Genomic DNA, 18,742 nt, shown 5'->3' with positions numbered 1-18,742 from the left:
ACACCTCTAAAACTACAAGGAAAAAGATTTCCATATTATTGTACTGTGATCTGTGGGAGTGCTGAGAGATTTAATTTGCATACTAATGCTGCGAGCAGGTTGGGGGGTGTGGAGGGAGAAGAGTTAGCACCAGTAATGAGCAGAAAGGGAAAGAAGGCAGCTACAGTCCCCATGGACTGTTTTGTTTTCAATAATTTTAGACTGTCTAATAACACCTTTTAATAAGCTGCTCTCAGCTATAAAGCTGCAATCGGCCTTTGTCAGAGAACATAATACTGCCCCAGACAGGAAAACAGTTCTGACATAATGGACAAAAGACCCCATCTAAATAAAAGCTTCTTACAAAAAAAAAAAAAAAAAAGCAGAAAACATTTCCATCAGTGAAAGACATAAATTATGCTGTCTATACAGTATATCTTTTCATTTCTAAAATACTAGATTTTTAAAAGATATCTATTAAAGCAAATACATTCTAAAAAACACATTTTCTGGTTTACTCTACTCCAGTCCTAGTTTACAATTAGACAAACTTGCTTATTTATAGGGTATTTATGCCCTATAAGTGCAATCTAAATTATGACTGATCATGTTAGTTTTCTGTTTATAGTCTATGCTACCCGCTTAGTCTCTAAGTGACTACTATGCAACACCAAGATTAACATTGCAATAGGCTATCTAAATTTAAGACTATTTCCACTCCACTCACTCAATTTAATGACAGTTCTCACTGAAGCTCAAGTCTAGCTATAAAAGCCTAAGATATATATGATAGGTAAAACATGGATGTTCTACTCCATTAAACACAGGATTCCTCAAAACAATGGGTCACCTTCACTGCTGATAAACACAGGTCCAACTCCACTGTTGCCAAAAACAGTCATGCCACCATAAACTGGAACTGAATCCCAACATTTGGGTTTAAAAGTTGGTTTATAAACCATTACTTACTCTAAAAGAATTCAGTATCATCCTTTCAGTAGACGTATTTCTTCATTTTTATAATTCACAGCACTAACAAGATGGAAACAAGATCACTTTTTTCCTAGGAATTCTTCTGATCTTTCCAGTATTATCACCATCCTTTTCTTTCCAGCAACAGACTTACTGTGATGACAGTTATCACATTTTACAGATCAGTTCAGAAACATGCCTAAAACTTAAGTAAGACACATTGTCAAAAAAAACCCCCATCACTAAAACCAGCACAAAATCTGTTTGTCCTGAAGATACACTTATCACCTTAGCAATATCGGTAGAGATCTCTGTTTAATCTCTTTTTAATGCCATTTGCTGGAAAGTTAGCATAAACCATTGTGACATTTGGTTATTGTACTTTGCTCTCATTTAAGGAAAAATAAATTTATCACTTAGAAAAAACAGATCATTTGTGAAGTTTAAGCAGCAAAATGGCAGCTTTCTTCTCTTGATACATTCCTGCCCCACCTTATGGGAAGGGGAATCGACTGTATCTGTGACTGGCAAGCCACACTCTCTCCGAGGGGTGCCAGATAATAATAGCACGTCAACACACTCGCAGCCAAACGCTCCTTTTGCCAATGAGATTTCATAACGCTTCCTCCACTCTGAAGCTCTCCAAAGAAAGGAAGCGTTAACTCCCTGTTAAAACATATAGTCCAAAGGACCCAAAACTGTCTAATGTTTGAACTCTTTTTGCACAGAAATAGAGGGAAATTACTTTTTTTGCATAAAGTTACTTTTTTGCATAATTTTTTTTCCATTTTTTTACAGCTAGAAGCTGTAAGCTGAACAGATATGTCTACACGCAGCTACACTGTGTTAAAGAACTTACGATTTACTGCTTCTAGCTTCAGACAAAGCAACACTCAAGGAAATGTCAAGCTTTTCTCCTCCTTCTGTTCAGAGGAAAACAATACAATTGTTAATAGCTAAGATGACCACAGAAATGTTTTTGGCTTCTATCCATAACCTTTTCTCCAGCTAGTGGTAAAATAAGAAGGGGAACAGGTACGGAAGTCAATTAAGAAATGCCTCTTTTTTTTTTTTTTTTTTTTTTTTTTGGTTGCCAGTATTAGATCAGTGCCTGAATATATACCAAGGGTAGAGCAGACCTGAAATGCACATTTCTCAAGCTGAAAAAATTCTCAGTGAAATATAGGCTTCCAATCAGCTCAGACAAAATGCTAACAAGTACTGAATTAAAGCATGAAGCTGCCAGTACTTTAAGAACAAGGTCCCTAATATTGATTTTACAAAAAAATAGTTTATCAGGAAGTTAAACACACATCTAGAGTCCCAAGTAGTTTCTCTACACTCAGAGCTCAAAACTCAACAATATGAGATTTTAAATCCTCCTACACCCTGAGATGATTCAGGATTCTCACTTCCCTGTGGAGGCACAGACCCTCCCCTCTTCACAGCACCACCATCTGATAAATAGACTGAGCAACACTTGCACCAATCATGTAATGAGAGCTTTTCTGCCCTTTTTAAACGTGTTTCTACTTGCAAGCTATTTCATGCTATCTCAGCAATACTGGGAATAACGGTAGCACGTAGTTATACATCCTAGAGCTAAAGTAAGAGGTCACAGAAAGGGCTAGGAAATGGCAATGAGAAGCAATTCCCTGTCATTTCAATACACAAGGTTAAATTACTCCAGAAGCCTCCCTACAGGGCTTCCATTGTTTGTCAGTCAAGGCTAGGACACAATGGCACTCATTCATGTGCACAGCAAACAAGCAGCGAAGGGCCAATGATCAGCATAGGTCTCATTTTGGTTCTTATGCAAACAGTTTGTAGAAAGATGGCATTTCAAATAAACTATGTCAATTTTTCAAAGCTTCAATGCACTCCTAGTATAAACTACTTAATAGGGAGTCTAGACTAAAAATTAAGACAACTTGAGAGCAACATGAAGAATCACCCAAAAAAACCACTTGCTCATTAGGGCTGCTCCTGAAAAAGATTTGCTTGCTACAACCACATGCAAAAAGATTACGTTTTAATAGAGAAATACACATTCATAAAAGTTCAAAATAGGTGATTCTTTCCAAAGACAGTGATACCATGCTTTTGTTTTTAGAGTACCACTTAGTGTTCAGCCTCAGAGCTTATGTTACTAAGGGGTACAGACACCAAGGTTCCAAAGTGCACTTAAGGCTGTTTACTTCATATCTTCTGGTTAAGAACCCAAGAGGTTTAGGGTTTGGGTTTTTTTTGTCTTTGTTTTGCTTTTCTTTTTTTCAACATGTTAAAAATAGAAAAACACAGTATGAGAGAAGTCCAATGCTGCTGATAACTGGAGAGAGACAAGCCTCACGCACCTCTTCATTGTTTTGCCTTTTCTACTTCAAAACTTGCTAGAGCAAAGACTTTGTCTCCTGATCCTATGAGAGGAAAAAACATTTTCAGTATTAACAGAAATTGTGAATTTCCTTATATACGATTTAAATCAAGTAAAACATTTGAGACCAAAAGAAATCAAGCCTACATTTTGAAAACTAGAACACTTGAGCTAATTTAAAAAAAAAAAAAAAAGAAAAAAAAAAAGGGGGGGAGACATACTGGTTTGACAGGTCTGAAAGCAGCCGTGTTGTATCGGGTCTGGCTGGGATGGAGTTAAGTTTCCCCATAGCAGCTCTCATAGTGTGGTGCTTTGTATTTGTAGCTAGAAGGGTGTTGATAGCACACCGATGTTTTGGCTCCCAGCAGGTGTTGCCCCCAAAGGCCAGTAGGCTTCGGGTGGGCAAGAGGCTGGGAGGGGACATAGCCAGCACAGCTGACCCAAAGTGACCAGAGGGATATTCCATACCATATGACACCATGCTCAGCACAAAAGCTAGGAGAAAGGAGGAGGTGGGGGATTTGTTATTAAGGCATTTGTCTTCAGAAGGAACTGCTACACGTACTGAGGCCCTACTTCCCAGGAAGTGGCTGGACATTGCCTGCTGATGGGAAGTAGAGAATAAATCTTTTTGTTTTCCTTTGCCTCTGTGCACAGCCTTTGCTTTTCTTTATTAAACCACCTTTATCTCAACCCATGAGTTTTTCATTTTATTTTCTGCCCCTGTCCTGCTGAGGAGGGGGAATGAGAGAGCGGCCTGTTGGGCACCTGGTGGCCAGCCGAGGTCAACCCACCGCACACAGAGAGAGCTTCTAACGAAGCACCCTTTTGAACAAAAGGTTCTCACCTTGCTTACACTCTCGGGAAAAGAAGTACTGAAAGGTAGCTCACAGAATCAGTCGATTTGTACCCTGACCTAGTCTGGCATGTTCCTGCCATTCATAGCTCTTTCATCACAGTTTCAACTGTAATGCTAGAATGAACTGTTGCGCTCATTTAATGCATATTATAGCTGAACTTTTGGTCTTGTCAATATGATTAGAGTTAAGACAATCATGGCAAGAAGAGTGCTTTAAAGCTGTATTTTGACAATGTGCCAATAATTGCCGAATTCTCTGCATCAAGCTGAAGGACAGACTCTCCTGAATAGAGTCGTTAATGCAAAAGAGATCTGCGTTTAACTGTAAGAACAGTATCTCTGCTTGAGGCAGACCATTCAAGCCTTCAGCATTATGGGCAACACTTGGCATTTTATGGACATTTGGCACTGGATTTATTTGTTGTGTTACTTTTTCCTCATGTATAGTGTACCAGAGTTTCATTGTTAATAGAATAACGTACATCAAAATTAATGGCAAGAATCTTTTGTTCATATTTTCTCTTTCATAGGGGAATCACAGGTATTTCTCTTAATCAGTGTTCAATGAGGCAAAGAAATTGGATGTTATGAGAACGAAAACTTACCAAGGTCAGTGGAGACTCTCTCAAACTGGCTCAGGGCTGTACCTGCATTTGCTGACAAGAACGTCTCATCATCTGGAGTAAGCTAAATCAAAAAAGGCCGTAACTGTGAGCTTGGTACCTTAACTGTGCATACTCTCACCATTGTAATTCCCACCATATACACGGGCATGTACATGAACTAGGATGGGTTACAGCAATTGTCAATTTGCAGGTTTTTAAGTGGCAGTGTTATCTAACATATTAAAAGCCAAAGTAAAAATGCAAGCTACTCCCCCTACCATTGAATTTTTTCCTCAGTGGCATCTATCAGCCCGGGAAGGACAGCATATGCAACATCAGACATGCCTCTACATGCACTGCTAAGTTTCAAGCTGATCTCCAGTGATAATTTTTGACGAAAAGATCACACTGTACCTCTGTACCAAAACTATGCAAAGGATGTAAATTACTTCTTTGTCATGTGGCCAGCACAGTAATGAGCTAAGATCTAAGCTCACTTCATACCATCTACCGAGGAAAGCAAAAATATGCAGTCACTACCAGCTTTGACCATGTTAAGAGTCAATGACCTAGAAATGGTTCTCTTCCTTTAAAGCGACATTTGCACACGTGCATTTTGCTTTTATGTACGTGCGGTGATGCCTTGTGACAGATGCCCATAAAATATTTACGATAATGAAGTAGTAACCTACATTTGCAAGGTTCAGATATTCTAAGTTAAAACTCACTCATTTAAGTAGCCTCAGATATATATCCTTATTAAAGCAAAGCGTAAGTGTGTCAAACCGTCCACAGTGTTTGTATCAGTTTATTAAAAATATAAAAACCAGGTACAGGCATTCAGAATGATATTGGAATGAGAGAAAAAGTAGTAGCTACCTGCCTTTGCTCTGCTTTGTAAGCAAGCATTAACTACCAAACATTTTGCAGTATTATGCAGATAAACGTGTAATATTTACCATCATTTTTCACATTCAGAACAGATGTGAAACTACTATCCTAGCAAGTCCTCTGTGAAGTAGGTTACTGATCATTTTAAAAGATAAAAGGGCTATGTCAAAGCATGGTGAAATGGCTTGTCTGAAGTGATCCAAGGAACTCACTCCACGAGGATTACGTATCTTCATGCGTTCAGTTCACAATCTTAACTAGCCTTTTAACCTATTTCCAAAACATTTTTTTCTCTGACAGCCAAGCAATAAAAATATTCTGAGGGAAAGCATTTGCTAATATCATCTACTTGGAATGCAGCTTCTTTAAGCACTGCACTTGATCTTTTCCATTACATTCCCTCATCTCCTAAGAAACTTTAAGTACAGAGATACACAGCAACCCATTTTCTTCATACACCATCAACAAAATGAAGTAACAACTTCTCTTCCTCCCTCTAGTGGTAAAAAACAGGGATCGTTCTGCCACTGATTACTCCTTGGGGAAACAATCAGTTTATACTCATCTCTCCAATTTACTTATCTTACAGCAAGAGGTAGGTATTACCCCCAATACAGAAGGGATTAAAGCTCAATGTATGTCAAGAGTCTTGGATAGTTCCTGCCAGGTGGATAGCTGGTAGTTAGCCAGTAAAAGACTTGTTTCGTAGCTTTTATAAATACCATCAACTCATACCAGCTTATACGTGATTCATTCATATGACCCACCAAAGCAAGCATTTTGAAGTGGAGACAGCCTTAGATAAATGTACAATACTATTTGATACATGTTCAGTAGTGAGTGTTTCAGAAAGCTTAGCATTAAGATGGAAGGACATTTATGTACTACAAAACCAAGCTGCATTTTATTATTTGCTCATAAACAAAAGTTGTAATTTCTTATTTTAACGATTTCAAATTCCTCCTCGATATATAGACAGAAATTTCTATTCACCTAACTGTTATACCAACACCTTACCTTCTCACCAAGTTTTCTGAGGGCAGTCAGGATTTCCACTTTCTGCTGTGTGTACAGGTCTCGTCCCAACTTCCCAACGATTAGGTCTCGGTCCATCTGTATGCCAGGGGGGGGAAAATAAGTCAAAATATATAAGCTTCCCATTAGTTTCACTCAACACAACAGCATGAGCAATGAACAGCCTAAAAATATCAACAGTAAGAATGGTACCCATGGAAGTAAGGGACAGAGCTACCCATAATTTAAAAGATGGCCGTGAAGTTTTTCTGACCATTCTGCAAATACTCTTTGCACCTAACCTTAGCATTCTTGATTTCTCCAAACTTGAATCTCTTTCAATCAGAGACTGCTATTCATTCAAAATTATGGATTCACATATCACTGATACATGGAGGAATCACATTTCATTTCATGTTATCTGGATCTCAAGTTCAGTCTACATCTCTGAAGCACTGAGTGCACTCTCCAGCCCCTCAATACAGATTCATACTCTTCAGATTTTCTATTTACAGTCATACTCAGTTCACTATCTGCTAATCACATTTCCTTTTGAAGCAGGAAGATAGAAGATAATTCAAGAAATACACACTGTTGTCTCCATTACCTCAACGAACATTTAAAACTGAACAAATTCTGAAAGAACTTCTCTTTCTTTTTACGACACTGCCACCAAGTTTTCTAACACACTTGGTGCTCTCCTTGCAATCATCACATATTTAAATCAGTCTAGGTCAAATAAACAGTTTTTACGGTAAAACAGAAACCTTCACCTCTGCCAACCTTGTCCTCAATTGCCTTGGTTGTTTCTTTGCAAACATTCTAATTACTTCCGGAGTTTTAAATGCTTGGCTGATGGCTGCTTGTATTGCCTGCAAGGAAAAGAGCAAGAATGACCAGAACTAATAGTCACAAGCTGTAGCTGCATGACAAGATTAATGAAGGCTGGAAAGCATCATTAGTATCCTCTGAATCACTTGATAAAGAGAGCTTTTCTTTTTTTGCATAATCATGGAAGTGAGATGAAAAAATATGAGACCTTTATGCAGGGCTTGAAAAATCCACTAGTTAGTGCAACTACACCGAGAAAGAGCTGTGAAACTTTTCATTACAGTCCAGGTCTTAATTTCTAATAATTTCCAACATCTTCCTGATACTAGCACATCACAAGTGGATATGCTATGCTATCTTTAGCAGTTTTAATGCCCACACTGACGATTACAGCTCTTCTAAGGGTAAGCAGAATGTAAATGATGAGGTAAATCTCCTACTGTTATTCAAAATCCTCTACATAGTATCAAAACTATTATGATTACATCTCACCACAGTTATGCTTGGACAAATCATGATCCCTCTGGAAACAAACCCCTAAAACATAGGGCTCAGGAGAAAGAAATCATGCTCTAATTAAACATTTGAAAAGAGAGAAAATAGATCAAAAGTTTGGAAGTTGGCATAAAATAAGATCAATTCACTAAAAGAACTTAAAGGTACACGGTCACTCTTACAGCCTTTTCATTTGGATTGGTACGAATCTCTAAAATACAAATGAGCAATAAGAGCACAGGAAATGCTATCTTTACGCTTTCTAACAAATAGGCATGAACTTTATTTCTCACAATATATATTGTCCTGGATTATCCCTCACACCTTTTACATTAATTTGTATTATTTTATGTTATTTTCTAATATTAAGTATCTGATGTATTTAGTCCCTGCAGTTTCCCACAGTTTTTTCTACAGAGTTATGGTTATAATTCTTCAATATTTTTTTTCCTTGTAAAATGAAGAGACCTAACCAAGTTTTTATATGTACACATATATTAAATAATAAAAACATTAGATACATAGAACTAGACATGCGCTTGTCTAAAAATTATAATGAACAACTTGTATCTATTTTCTGTTTCACTGAGTCCAGGCAGAATGTGAACTATTTCTAATAACGCATCATCCTTACCAGTTGCATCCCGCTGAGCTCATCCACCAAAGTCATATCTCCAGACATAATCTTCTTCAGGGAGTCATTGATCTCACTCAGCTGTTCTAGAGTTTCTTTTTTGGTCTCTTCATACTCATCTGCATCTAGCTCCTCTCTAAAGAGGATCCAACAAGACACATTAATTCATAGGACTAAACCCAAGATGTAACATGGAGAAAAAGACATCAGGGAATATCATGAGGTGTGCTTCCTCAGTGAGAAATGAAAACATTCTCCTCAGTTCAGATTATTCTGCTCTAGCCCTCTTAGCTGTTATTTAGCTCACACATATGTAGTTTTCTTGGTTTTGCACCACCTCCTAGCCACCCATGCACTTGTGCTGTTTGTATGAAGTCACTTGTATTAAAAAGGCCCTGGCAGCTACGAGATACCCAACACCTGATACAATATTTAAAAGTGCATTTTGGTTCTCCACAAAAATATGCAGTGAGATTGTCTTGCTCAAAGCTACGGTGAATGAAATTATCTGAGAAGCCCATCTTCTCACCCAAAAACCATCAAGCTATTCAGGAATAACTGATCCTGCTGTCTAAACCTTGCCCAACTCAAAGAACAGCACTACCAACCCTTAGCAGTTATAACTGTTCATGAAAAAAATACATACTGCTTGGACAAGTTAGAGTTATAGTCAGAGAAAGCATCTAAAACCACACAGAATGTTTAAGTGCAAGTACTGAAACAGAAAAATAACCCTGTTCCTTGGTAATTCAATCTACCTCAAATTTTATTAGTCCACAAAAAACTAACACAAAATCACATGAAACAAATCACAGGAAAATGTTAGACAAACTAAAAAAAAAACTAAAACAAACCCAAACATCCTTAATTATAAGACAAAACAAAATAGACACAAAATCTATTTGTTCTACTGCTATTAAAAAAGCCCATATAAAAATTGTGAGTTTTGTGAACAGCTATTAAAAGTTAAAAAGTCACACTGAAATATAAAATTTCAAAGAAAACAGTAATGAGTATTTCAGCCCACATTTTCCTCAAGATGATGATAAATAGAACAACCTTAATAAAAAGAAAGGGTTTTTAAAATAATTTTTACTGCCTGGCACAAACATCCTACCTAATTCAAAAATGTAAAGTTGCAGCAAAACACAAAATAAAAAAAACAAAACAAAAAACCCAAGAATTTTGAAAGGTACCACTTTCTTCCGCCAATCACTTAAGAAAAATATTACCATGTAAGAGGAAAGCGTCTATTTTTATTACCTGCATTCCTCCAGATCTTGAAGTTGCTGCATTAATCTATCCAACTGCTCTTCCAAGTTTTGTTTTAGTTTACTGGTCTCTGTTGTTCCTCTTGAAGCCATGTTCTGTTTTCACATGAAAATTTTAAGTTGTTACATGACACTCCTAGGAGAAAGAACGTTTTATTGCTGTGCATCAACAACGTAAAACTTATTTTAAAATGCTCCAAGTATCAAGAAAATTATGCAGTATCTTGATGATGGAACGTCTAACCAAAACACCTAAAGATCCTTGCAGTGGAAATACAGAAATGTTAGGCTGGCTCTACGGGATTATCTTTGTAGCAAGAGGCAGTTCACCAAGGTAATAACTCAAAACAGCTAGAGCACATAAAAAGAAACAAGTTTGAAACCAAGCAGCAATTACTGAAATACTGAGGTCCCGCTGTACGAAACAGCGGATTCTACCCTTCAACTGCCCCTTGGGAAACCATTTAAGAGACAACAACCCGGATGCAAGGTGTCTGAAGCATGCAAACACCTCAGACAGAATCGTTAGCCGTAGAAAACGAGAGCACTCTAGAGGAAACCCCCTGCTTCTTTGGGTGTCAAACAGGAGCAGGCAGCTAGGCGACGGCAGCGATCAACGGGCCAGCCCTGGGGAACGCACCGCCTCCGCGGCCGTGGACCAGCAAGTGCCGACGGCTGCGCTGACGCCAAGGGCCCCAGAAGCCGGAAGACAGAGAGGGAAATGCGATCCTCCCCGCTGGAAAAGTGCGAGAGCAGAGCGAAGAGGAGGTCCGGGGGAAGAAGAAACGAGAAGGAACTTGGGCACCATACCAGTCCCGCCTATCCCCGAGGCCAGAGCCCCAGCCCAGCTCTCCCGCCTGCGCGCCCGCCGTTCGCGGAGGTGAGTCCGCCCAGACCCCCTCCTGCAGGCAGGGCCGCACGCACAGGCAGGAGCCCACGACCGCCCTCCCCGGCCCTGCGCACCCCCCTGGCCGCCGCCAAGGCCGGCCGCCGCCGCCGCCTCACCTGGGGCAGGCCGCGGCGGGCAGGAGCGGGCCGCTTCTCACGGGCACCGCTTCCGGCGCGCCGGGGCCAATGAGAGCGCGCCGCCGCCGCGCCGGGGCCAATGAGAGCGCGCCGTCGCCCCGCCCAGTGCGGCCCCTCTGCGCGGAGCTAGCGGTGCGGCCGCGGGCGGTAAGCGGGGGCGGCGCGGCGCGGCGCGGCGGGGCGCGGCCCGGCCCGGCCCGGCCCGGCCCGGGGCAGCGGCGGGGCCCGCGGTGGGGGCTGCGGCGGCGGGGGACTGGCTGGGCTGGGGCCTGGTCTTGCGCACCGCACCTTGGGGGCCGTCCCCGTGTGCAGGCCGGTGGCGGCGTGGAGGAGGCTGCTGAAACGGACCGAAAACTGGCGTGCTTAGCATGCCAGAGCTCCCGGCAACAGCCGTAACCTTAATATTTAATCATGTTTATATTCTACAGACATATAAGCATGTTTAATAAATATTTATCTCTGAAATATAGATGAGGTTGACCAGAGCATACTCACGATTACCTGCTTATCCGCAGAAACGAACAGGTTGGTTTTCAGAACCATGCCAAAACCTACTGCAGGCATCCTTTGATGGTTTTTGGTGCCAATACGTGTCCAATCCAGGTAACCACTAGCAGGGCTGCAAGCAGTACACACTAAATACTGGTAAGATTATGCATAAGCATGATGAGATTATATATAAGCACATATGTAAAGGACTGCATCACAGGGCACCTCATTTTTCCTTCTGAAGAAGGGAGAATGGTCCAGGATGTCCTGCCCTTACGGAAAGTCTGAGCGAAGGCCATTTTACTTTGTTTCCCCTTCTTAAGTCTCTGTAGACAGGTTTTGCTAATATTTCATTAATATTTGGCATAAGATAGCATTAATTATTTTAAGACTGTTCTCAGTTTTGTGAAACTAAACACTTACCTGCATACAGATTTCTTTCACCTCTGTATAGCAGGAGCTGGGCTGCCAGTTTGGATCTAGTGGTCAAACTGCAATCAATAATTAGAATTGTGTCAAGCAGTGCCAAATTATACATAATTCATCAAAACTACTTATGTTATTATACAGTAAGAATAGGCATAGTTCCATATACGGCTCAGGCAGCGGCTGGGCTTTCATCATCGCTGGAACCTAGTCATCTTTTTCTCTCCTGGGATGTGCAAATTGCATAGCTTTCCCCAAAAAGTTAGAGCTCTGTGAAGGTCGTGTCATGCAAAGCAGAGGCCAGCTCTGATGGTGCTGTGTTGGTTACGACATAACAGTGAAGGTAATCACGTGATGACACCTCTGTCATTTTCTCCGCTCCCTACCTCAACCGTGCAGCTGTTTTCTGTGAAAACAGTGCTAGGCAGAGGATGTCAATGCAAATTAGAAGACTGAGGGTATATGCCAACTATTAAATTCTACTTCTGTTCTCAATTTCTATGCAGATATGAAGCGCTACAAGGTGAGTTTACAACGCAGTAATTGCCTGTTTCTGAAGATTGGACATTTCGACTAACTCCAGAAAAGGCACTATATATTTTCATCTTAAAATTTTCTATTATTTTTGCCCTTGCATTTTTTTTTAAAGGAGAAAATCAAGCCTTTTCAAATTTGCAGCATGAGTCACTTCTTTAGAAAGTAGGGCTTTATGCATTACAAAGGCAAGTCTCACTCCTTTCCTTGCCTGTTCCCATAGTAACTCTTCTGGCTGATGCCCCTATGAAGACTGCATGCCAAGTAACACCAAACCCTTCAAATGCTGAACTACTCTGCAGTAATAAAGAATATTTTAAAAGTTTGTGAAACTCTAAAAAGCACAGAACAGTACTAACACTTGCAAAATGCGAAGCCTTGCAAGGCTTCCTTTTATTCAAGGGCTATTTGATGTTAGTACGTAGTAGCTGTTACAAGATTTAGCTGTGATGATCTCTCACCGCTGTGGCGGCTGTGAACATCACTCAGCTTCTTTGTAAAGGAGAGAGAATGTGAGGGTGACCTTGTGGGATTTTTCCAGACAGTGATGTTGCTGTAGAAACAATGGCAGACTGTTCAGTGCTCAACACGGATGTCTCGGATATCTCACAAACAGCAACAGCAGGAGAGTGGCCCATAACATATTCCAGTTTTCATTTGTTCAGGGCCAGGCTAGGGGAAACCATCTTGGCAAGCCAGAATATTCTCATGAAAGAAAAGAACACCAAGAATCAAAAATCCATGTAGTGTTGAAAAAGATAAGTAGTGAAATTTCCTTATTCTCACCAGTTCTTAAGCAGCTTTCTGAAACTGAAGTTCAACATTGGAACAGTGCTGTTGTATTTTAAAAAAGGGAAAAAAAATCTGGTATTGTAGCTTTCACTAAACTTTTTTTAATTCACAGTTCTTCTATCATCTGTTCCGCTGGTACAGCTACCACTTACTTTCTGCAACACAAAGTAGATTGGTTGTTTTCATGTTTAGTCCGTAGCACTCTCTTCCCACATACCAAGGGCATGTAAAATGTAAATAAATCCCAAATGAACAAATGTTAACCCTCCTCTCCTCCAGAACTTAATGCAATATAATGTTAGTTCTATAGATTTTGCTGAAAAGACTTGCTGCTATTTAGAGTAGCAGCACTGGGAACTGTCATAGGATGTTCTATTCCCCCCTGTAAGCACTAGAAGTAAGGAAGTTACTTATAAGGAGGTTCCCTGCAGATGTGTCTCTTGGCAGCTGATTGGCATTGGCATCTTAAAAAAATTGCGAAGTTCTAATAAAGTTTGTCCTGCAATCAGGACAAATAATCTCTCCTCAGGAAGTTTTTCTGCATGAGCTGCTTTTCTTCAGCGTGGACAGTACGCTGTCCTCTCTTCAGGCAAGCAGCCTGTTTTCAGTGATTTCATTTTTAAAGATGTTTCCTCTTGCATATAGGAGGGAATTGCAGCTGCTTTGATAATACATGGGCAAGGCAAATTTGAGTTCACTTCTCTATTACATATGTCTTCTTCCTAACACACTCACTTTTCTCTACATCCTTGATTTCTACCATCCACAGAAGAATTTCATCCATCCTCCTTTCTGCAATATAATGCCACTGTTGTCTCAGCTTCTTTCGTTGTACCTCTATCCAGGGATAACCAGAGAGACCTAGAGGCAGTCGTCATAATCTCTTAAAAACTGGATAATGCAGTATCACGTGAACAATCACAGGCCATATGTTGATGGAAGGAAAATACAGTGTTCAATTTGATCTCGAAATCTTCCGCTTATTGGCAGCACAAATAAGTAGGAATAACTTTTTTAATCTGGTCTCTTCTTGTAGTGGCTGGTAACTCGCACCACCATTCTCCACTTGGCTCTGTAGCTGCGAGGAATGGCTACGGAAGATCCTGACAAGAAGACTGAAGTAGTACTGCTGGCCTGTGGGTCCTTCAATCCCATTACCAACATGCATCTAAGGCTATTTGAGCTGGCTAAAGACTACTTTCATGAAACAGGTAGGATGGTTATTTATACCATTCAGAACAGCTCTGAGAACTAGACACTTAAATGTTAAGATGAGTATTTTGTGTATATGAATGCCGGTTTGACAGCGACAGATATTTTTGGAACTACTAATTAGATGTTGAAGCTAGTATGCGTATATGTATCATACAAAATCGTGTAGGCCAAATACATGAGAGAAGTGTCTTACATATGTGTTGCTTATTACTAATTTTAATGAGCTAAATCATGAGGTTTATAGTTTTTCTTTATAGAAATATATCTTTCTAACATATTGTACTAGATCTTTAATTGTGCTGTCTTGCACAATGGCAGAAGTATGCTGTACTTTTCCACTGGGCTGGCTATCAGAGCTGGCGTTGGTGTTATTAGAGATTGCCGTGAATACTGCTTACATAATAGTTTAAATACAATACAGTGGAAGTAACATTTGCTCAACCACTTTTCATGTTCTTGTGTGATGTGTTTTTTCCACAGGAAAATACAAAGTAATCAAAGGAATAATTTCACCAGTAGGTGATGCGTATAAGAAGAAAGGTCTGATCAGTGCGAATCACCGAGTAACTATGGCAAAACTAGCTACAAAAAACTCGGATTGGGTGGAAGTTGATGATTGGGAAAGCAGCCAGAGTGAGTGGTTGGAAACACTAAAAGTTTTAAGGTATTCTTCAGCCAAACTCTAAAAAGTCTCAAGAACGTATAGAAGGATAAGGAATGGTGTTAGCTCTAACAAGTTAGGATAATAGCAGGCTAACCCCAAATCATATGAATAGACTCAGTGAATTCAGAAGTACTATTTATATGAGCATCATAAATGAAAGATTGCACCATTAATCCTAAAGGTACAAAAAATGAGCCTGTGAACAATTTTTAAGATACATTGTTTCTTAGGCTTTACTCAGTTTTTGTGCTGAAAAGGTATTCATGACGAACGAGAAGAGACTAGAATAGGGTAGACACATGCTACACAAGCTTCCCTCATTTGATTCTGATTGTGCTATGCTGCCCATTTGTGTAGTTAAAGGCTGGCATGAGAATTGTCTGAAGGAATATATTTTCTTAAGTTTTACGTTTTTTACTCTTTCAGTCACTGCTACTTCACTGAGGTGGTTCTTTTTAAAACAATTTTTTATTAAAAAAGAAACAAACCTACCTTGTAGTTGTTGCTTTGAAATCTTTGCACTTTGACGATCTTATGTCCCAGCTCTCACAAGTCCCTGTTCCAGCAGATCAGTTCTTGGATGGATTGTCTGTGAAAGTACTGCAGGAGGAAGTGGTGAAAGATGATTTAGTAGGCCATACTCTTCCCTATATTCTCCTACATCTTAAAAATACCTAAAATACATCTGTTTTGCAGGTACCATCATCAAAAGCTTTTATCTCCTGATTCCACTAATAGTCTGCAGAATGCTATACCTTTAACAAAGCCAGGACGGAAGAGGAAGCAGGAACCAAATAGGCATGACCCCGTTAAAAAGAAAAATCAGAGTCCAGATATAAAAAGTTAAGTCTGTTTGCAAATTAAATGCTTAACAATACTTGCTATTTCAAGGGAATTGCGCTGATGAGTAACTTTTTTTTATGCTGGTTCTTGTTTCTGATTTTACCGAATAAGTTTATTCCCTTAGATCCCACAGCATAAAGCAGTAGGCTTTGTAACAAGATGACTGTAAGGGTAAAATATATAGGGCATGAAAAATACTCAAGATAATAGATATTTGAACTGAAAAAGGTCTGAGCTATCCATTTTACCTACAGAACTTTGCTAGACTGTAGTTACAGCTGAGAATTTTGGATCATATTATAAGTTGCTGAAGAAAGAAAGGACAGGATTAAGTCCTGAAATTCCAAATGTATCTGGGTACAGGATCATTTAAAATTGTAATTTAAAACTTCATACAACAGACGTAGCTTGGCTTTGTAATTTTAGGTAGCATTTATTTGTTTTGCTTGTGGCTTTTAGATCTTAATTTTAGTTCTTCAGCTTAACATGTACAAGTATATATATTCACATAGAATTGGAACGGCCTTGCATAATGACCATCTTAATCTTATATTAGCAAATCTTGACTTCTGCCTGACTTCTTCCCTTGAACCTTTACAAATTCTACTGTTTAATTGATTGTGTTTTAAAGTAAATGTATTCAAAGAAAAGACCAACTGCATCAGGCAGGCTTTTTTCGTATTGCGTTGACAGATGTTCTAGTACATTCCTACCACCCTGTGACATTACTGGAAGCTGCAAATGTGTAGCACTCTCAATTTTGCTTCCATTACTTTAAGGTGTTTTCTATCTGCATGCTTCTGTAGATTCCCTATAAAACATAGTATGGAAGAGAGTCCCCTGAAGTCGGTCACATCGTCTATGGGGTTTTTTTCAGTTGTATTTTCTTTCCTTTTACATAATCCCCTCTGCCCCTGTCCCATAAAAGCTGTCTCTTCTTCTGTAACCCTGTGGAATGTCAGGTAAAGTTGTAACAAACAGCATTACAGTATTTTTTCATACTTAGCTATTCTGGAATATTGTCTATATTGTCTTTTACTTTGATCCTCACAGTGATTGATTCACCCCAAGGCTAAATGAGCTTATTAGAGTTTATTTTCCAGTACTTTTGAACGAAGGGACTCCCATAACCTTTTTTTCAGAAAAATCCTGTATTGAGGCTACTAATTATAGATTATATACTCTGAATCTTTTTTTTATTTTATTCCATTGTCTCATCTTAACCAAAGATACAGAGATGTAGCCTAGAAATTAAATGTCCTCATCAAGTTAAGTAAAATCTGGTGGCCTATACCAAGCCCTGTTTCTTACTTATTTTTTCTTTTTAAGGTGTCCCACAGGTTAAACTGCTTTGTGGAAGTGACATGCTGGAATCTTTTGGGATCCCCAATCTGTGGAAGTCAGAGGACATCACTGAAATTGTGAAAAATCATGGCCTGGTGTGCATCAGTAGGGATGGAAACAGCGGTCAGAAATTCATCTATGAATCTGATATTTTGTGGAGGTATAAGAATAACATTCACCTTGTGGAAGAATGGATCGCAAGTGACATTTCCTCCACCAAGATCAGGAGAGCACTGAGGAGGGGCCAGAGCATTCGTTACCTAGTGCCTGATGTAGTTCAAGCATATATAGAAAAAAATAATCTGTATAGTTCAGAGAGTGAAGACAGGAATGCTGGAGTTGTCTTGGCTCCCTTACAGAAACATGCAAGTGATTCCAAGAACTAACAGGCACTATACAACCAACTTACTGTCTGCTGTGAAAAAAGCTACAGTTTGGTACAGGAAAATGTGGTTTTGGGGGGTTGGTTTTTTGTTTGTTTGTTTTTTACATAAATAGTGGGGTAATTCTGTGGCTTTAGTACATATGTAGCTGCTGTTGAGGTTTGGTGCACTCAATAATTGGACCTACACATTCTTTTTTAAATTGAACAATAAGATTTTCACATTTAAACATTTTGTCACAGTGCAGTGAACTTAAGTATAAGAATTCACACTTGCATATAAGAATTACAAATTAACAAACAAAACAAATGAAAATGCTCTGATTAGTTTTAACTCAGATTGCTCTGACTGCTATTTATAAAATACTACCACAAATGCTTTTAATAACTTACAGTGTCTTAACAAAGCCATTTAATTTCAAAATGTAACACTTACTGATAGTAAATCTATGTAACTGATTTTTTTTAAAAATTGCCAACACGTGGTGCACCTCAAAGAAATTACTGAGCTCTATCCTGGAAGGGAAATATTTACTCCTGGCTGAAGTGGTACTAGATATACCATGCTTTGAGTTGCCTGCCTTTCAAACAGGCAGCCTGCTTGTCTGCTCTCATGCAGTTTGCTCTCAGAAATGCCTTGTGCTTTACTTTTCCATTCATGTTTCCAGAGCTGTATGTTAAGCTCAGCACTGTTCCTCATCGAAGGACAGACCTATTTCAGAATCTGGTTTATAGCCATTGATTTGATGGATGGAAATGAATAATAGTGTCATTGCACTGATTCTTAGACAGTCGTCCCTTTATTACAAATAATAAATGAGCTTTTTACTTTTGAGCCAAATGTATATCGCCAGAATTGTTTTCTGTAACTGGAGTTGAGAAGAAATCGTAGAATATTAAGACTGTACGTAAGTGAAATGTTTTTCTTTGCTAGAAATCTGGTTTTGAATCTAACAGTATATTGTCTGTATTATGTGAATATAAACTAGAGAGGCACTGTGAATGTCATGGTGATAAAATCCTACCTCCCTTTATTTGCCGTCATCCCATTTTTGTTCGGATTATGTGCCTTATTAAAAACATCAAGGTTTCCAAGACGCTA

General features: G+C 39.3%; 2 protein-coding genes across 13 annotated transcripts in view; one reads left to right on the top strand and one right to left on the bottom strand.

Annotated features, from left to right (window-relative positions):
• LZIC (leucine zipper and CTNNBIP1 domain containing) overlaps positions 1–11,037 on the bottom strand; it is a 33,098-nt gene extending 22,061 nt beyond the window's left edge. For 4 of the 12 annotated variants that reach the window (XM_087755799.1, XM_087755798.1, XM_087755796.1 and 1 more), the window contains exons 1-6: positions 9,918–10,021; positions 8,655–8,790; positions 7,468–7,566; positions 6,698–6,793; positions 4,790–4,871; positions 3,306–3,368 (exon numbers count right to left, since the gene is read on the bottom strand). In XM_087755799.1, coding sequence (XP_087611925.1) covers positions 3,310–3,368; positions 4,790–4,871; positions 6,698–6,793; positions 7,468–7,566; positions 8,655–8,790; positions 9,918–10,018 — 573 coding nt within the window. In that variant the 5' untranslated portion in view covers positions 10,019–10,021 and the 3' untranslated portion in view covers positions 3,306–3,309. Of the gene's footprint in view, positions 1–948; positions 1,875–2,966; positions 3,369–4,789; positions 4,872–6,697; positions 6,794–7,467; positions 7,567–8,654; positions 8,791–9,917; positions 10,062–10,565; positions 10,698–10,735; positions 10,879–10,930 lie in introns of those variants that run through there. The other 8 variants (XR_015704408.1, XR_015704409.1, XR_015704410.1 and 5 more) reach the window with 7 other exon arrangements.
• On the top strand, positions 10,661–18,742 carry NMNAT1 (nicotinamide nucleotide adenylyltransferase 1). Its single transcript, XM_087755795.1, has 5 exons — positions 10,661–10,805; positions 14,229–14,403; positions 14,888–15,071; positions 15,768–15,913; positions 17,244–18,742. The coding sequence occupies exons 2-5, from the start codon at positions 14,280–14,282 to the stop codon at positions 17,642–17,644; spliced, it is 855 nt and encodes a 284-aa protein (XP_087611921.1). The 5' UTR covers positions 10,661–10,805; positions 14,229–14,279; the 3' UTR covers positions 17,645–18,742.

The sequence above is a fragment of the Nipponia nippon genome, unplaced genomic scaffold (assembly GCF_047370975.1).
Source record: "Nipponia nippon isolate SJK-2023a ecotype South Korea unplaced genomic scaffold, ASM4737097v1 scaffold_19, whole genome shotgun sequence".
Taxonomy (NCBI): domain Eukaryota; kingdom Metazoa; phylum Chordata; class Aves; order Pelecaniformes; family Threskiornithidae; genus Nipponia; species Nipponia nippon.
Note: the sequence above shows the minus strand (reverse complement) of the source record. Positions and strands in the feature narration are given on the sequence as shown.

Excerpts from the sequence above, each read along its gene's own strand:
- NMNAT1 (XM_087755795.1), top strand. The coding sequence starts at position 14,280 with ATGGCTACGGAAGATCCTGACAAGAAGACTGAAGTAGTACTGCTGGCC. Across the intron at positions 15,072-15,767 it reads GAAACACTAAAAGTTTTAAG|GTACCATCATCAAAAGCTTT; the intron begins GTATTCTTCAGC and ends TCTGTTTTGCAG. Across the intron at positions 15,914-17,243 it reads TCAGAGTCCAGATATAAAAA|GTGTCCCACAGGTTAAACTG; the intron begins GTTAAGTCTGTT and ends TTTCTTTTTAAG.